This window comes from Frankliniella occidentalis, unplaced genomic scaffold (genome assembly GCF_000697945.3).
Source record: "Frankliniella occidentalis isolate FOCC.00 unplaced genomic scaffold, Focc_3.1 Scaffold128, whole genome shotgun sequence".
Taxonomy (NCBI): Eukaryota; Metazoa; Arthropoda; class Insecta; order Thysanoptera; family Thripidae; genus Frankliniella; species Frankliniella occidentalis.
In genome coordinates, this window is record NW_026267255.1 from 119,474 (window position 1) to 123,068 (window position 3,595).

The 3,595-nt window shown below is 42.2% G+C and overlaps 1 protein-coding gene across 1 annotated transcript in view; it reads left to right on the plus strand.

Annotated features, from left to right (window-relative positions):
* The first annotated feature begins 2,850 nt into the window (after positions 1-2,850).
* Positions 2,851-3,595, plus strand: part of LOC127750055 (fidgetin-like protein 1) — a 22,452-nt gene continuing 21,707 nt past the window's right edge. Inside the window, exon 1 of the mRNA XM_052270590.1 lies at positions 2,851-3,018. Within this exon, the coding sequence (XP_052126550.1) occupies positions 2,851-3,018 (168 nt within the window). The remainder of the gene's footprint in view (positions 3,019-3,595) is intronic.

Genomic DNA, 3,595 nt, shown 5'->3' on the forward strand with positions numbered 1-3,595 from the left:
TAACATGTGACTTCTCCTTGTAGATTTGACCGTGCAGACAAAGAATTTTTCACGTGGGTTTACATCCAGGGTGGACGGCACCTCTATGAGACGTTGCACGCCAATGCACCAAAGGGCATGCCGAGCCTTGCCACATTGCTCAAGTTCCAAGGCAACGTTATGGAGCCCGTCATCGAGGGGAATGTTCCGCTGGCAGGAGCTCAGCGACCACCTGCGGGAAAATGATCTTCCCCGGGTGATTGCGTTGTCGGAGGACGGCACGCGCATCACCGGGAAGATCGAATACGACCCAATTTCGAATCGTCTCGTCGGCCTCGCTTCACCTTTAGATGAAAACGGACTCCAAGACAAGGACCACTACATCGCTCCCGGATAGAAGGCAATGGAGGCCATGTTCGCCACAGCGCCACGTGCTCAGGCTCCCCGTCCCCCTCCCTGCACAACAATACTATCCGACGCCGGACCCTATGCCCGCGCTTTCCAACGCCGCGCTTGTACGCTGAAATTGCAAATAACAAGCAATCAGAAACCAATGACAGCTAAATCCGGGAGAAAATTTGAAAACAAACATATTCTTAAATTTGTATCATCTGCTTTCAAGATAGATTCTTGATTTAGATTTTCTTACCAAAATGGCCAAAATAGAAATATTTTGATTTTTCAGAAGTACATTTCTATCTGAGAAGTGTGCCGTTGGTTCAAAATTTTCTTCTAAGCAGAAGAGTGGGCTTATTTTATGGTGGCACATCATTAATATAACGTGTACACTTCCATGCAAAAAACAAAAAAAAAGAAAGATTTATTTTGTTGTTTGAACACGTTTGGAGTCATTCAGAGTATGCCTGGAAGTATATTTAACTTCTTCAAGGTCTAGTTTTATGTCCCTTTTGATAGGTGTGTTATTGGATTCATAAGCTTACATCAATAACTTAAAAGGGATTTGGTAAAACTTGCATGTATTCTACAAACTACGGCACACACAGCCAAAGATGTTTCGCGTATGAAAAGAATGCTTCGTTTATTGAGTATTGATTACGTAGACAGCAAATGTACCTGGCAAAAAGATGGTTCAAAGCGAGCCGTCACTCCAACGGGCCGAAGGCCCGTTTTCCGATAGAAGATGTATTGAAAATTTGATATAGAAGGCTCAAATTCTTATTGTATCTTTGTATCGTAAAAAGGAAAAATTGGTTTTGAGCCATCTGGCTAAAAAATTGACGGGTTAAACAAAACAGAACTAAAGAGCCCAAAACATTTCTTTTAAAAAAGTATATTTTTTAACATCTTTCTTAAAAGGTACTCGTCAAAGTTGATCCCAATGACAAAAGATTTTGTCCGTTTGGCTCTATCTCTAACCGTTTGGCTGCCAGAGGGCGTTCTTTACACGAAAATCAGCCCGAAACATTTTAGTGTTTTTTCTTAGATATTTTATGGTCTCCGGTGGGGTAACTCGTCAAAGTAAAACCCCGAGGCACAGAATTTGTGACTTTTGGGGCCGGAGGCCTATTTAATACCGTGCCTTTTGCCCGACTCCGGTGTTAGTGCCGCAGGCCTTGGTAGATGTATGCCAGGCGCGTCGCAGCGTAATAGTGTTTCGTGAGATATCGTGAAGCCTTTTACGCGAGACGTGGTCTGGCGTACATCAACCTAGTTGTATTTAGGAGTTTCTGTAATTACATGCTAGGTGAAGAAAGCTGTTACTGAAAATAATTAGGACCTGAAATTCGAAATGCTTGGGTTGGACCGGTTTATTGATCAAATATACGATGGCTGCCTCTTGCCCCGACTCCCCATGGAGTGAATAGGGTATTTCACCCACTTTAAACCGGATCCAAAGAACAGTAATGCTTCCTGAACTATTTCATCCTTGACGCTCATTGGCTGACGCGGACGAAGTTCGTGAACCCGCCACCAGGTCTGCGACTGCCCGAGTGTCGGGTGCGAGAACTTCGTCCGCGTCAGCCAATGAGCTTCAGGGAGGAAACAGTTCAGGAAGCATTATTGCTCTTCTTTGGATCCGGTTTAAACTGGGTGAAATACCCTATTCGGCGGCCTCCAAGAGGTGAAGAAATCAATGAAGGCAAAATAGTGAGGTATTAGCATACCTTTATGCTCAGCACATTAGTCTTATTTTTTTCTGGTCTTTCCAGGAGGTGGTTGTAGACCCTCTTCGTCGACCTGACATTTTTACTGGGCTACGAGCAGAATCCAAAGGGGTTCTGCTGTATGGCCCTCCAGGAACTAGCAAAACACTAATTGGTATTTAAAATAGAGTACTAGCCCTCTTTTCACTGTACTTATTATCCTCCCCTCTTACACCTAAATTACTATTTTAGCTCGGTGCATTGCATCCCAATGCCAGTCGAATTTTTTCAATGTGAGTGCTAGCAAACAGACACCGAAGTGGGTGGGGGGTGGTGAAAAGACTGTCCAAGCCCTCTTTGCTGTAGCAAGGTTCGTACTTCTGTTTCGTAGATTAGACTTACCACAGATACTGGTTTCGTAATGTACTAATAAGCTGCCATCGCTACAATTATTTTCTGAAGTTTACTTAATGCTACATACTGTCGGCATGTGTTAGTACATAGTTCAGATTTTTTCATCTGTATTCCTACAGTGTTGCTCACTATTACAAAATGCAGTGCCTTTTGAGTGCCTTTGGAAAAATTTAGAATAATTTGGTTGTGATATATTTTTAATTTCTTTCCTCCTTCCTTTGCATTTCTCTAATGCAATCTTTCCTTAGCGCAGCAAAGTCAGTATGATTCCTTAAAAATTACTTTGCTTTGGCTTTAAGTTTACTCAAAGCCTAAACAATTTATAGATTGAATCGCACATATGCATATCAGAATGCCATTTGCTCAATTATTAAGTTCTCTAGAGTACCTGTTTTTCTCCAACAGAGCAATGCAGCCAACAGTTATATTTATTGATGAGGTTGACTCTGTCCTCTTCAAACGGACAGAGAAGGAGAATGAATCTTCAAAAAAAAATAAGACTGAGTTCTTGGTTCAGATGGTGAGTTTCCTGTTGCAGTAGAGGGAGGAAGAGATGCCAATAAATGCATTCGAAATATGTTGTTTTGCATTCAATTTTACCTTTCTGTTAATTGGCTGAGCGATTAGCGAAGCCTATTACTCCGTCTGGTCGGAAAAAACTTTGTCTGTCTGTCTGTCTGTCTGTCTGTGTGTCTGTGTGTCTGTCTGTGTATCTGTCCGCACGAAAACTCGAAAACAAAGTGCGCGAGCGACCTGGGATTTTAAGGGTCGTTTTGTATCATAAAAAGACAGATCGAGTTCGAAGATGAGCATTCTAGCTCAAAAATTGGATTTTTAAAAAATCAAAAACAAAAGGTCCCAAAAAAGACGTTTTTTAAAAATATTTTTTTATTGTCTCCTAAGGGGTAACTCATCAAAGTAGAGCCCTGCGGGCGAAAATTTTGTCCGTTTTGCTCTAGCTCAAACCGTTAAGGCGCTAGAGGGTATTTTTTGACGAAAATAAGTGAAAAAATGCGTAACCCTGCAAGCTTAGTCGAAGTAACAGGCCGAATGGCGGGACGGAGGCCCGTATCTTTGTGTACGTTTTGCACTACCCG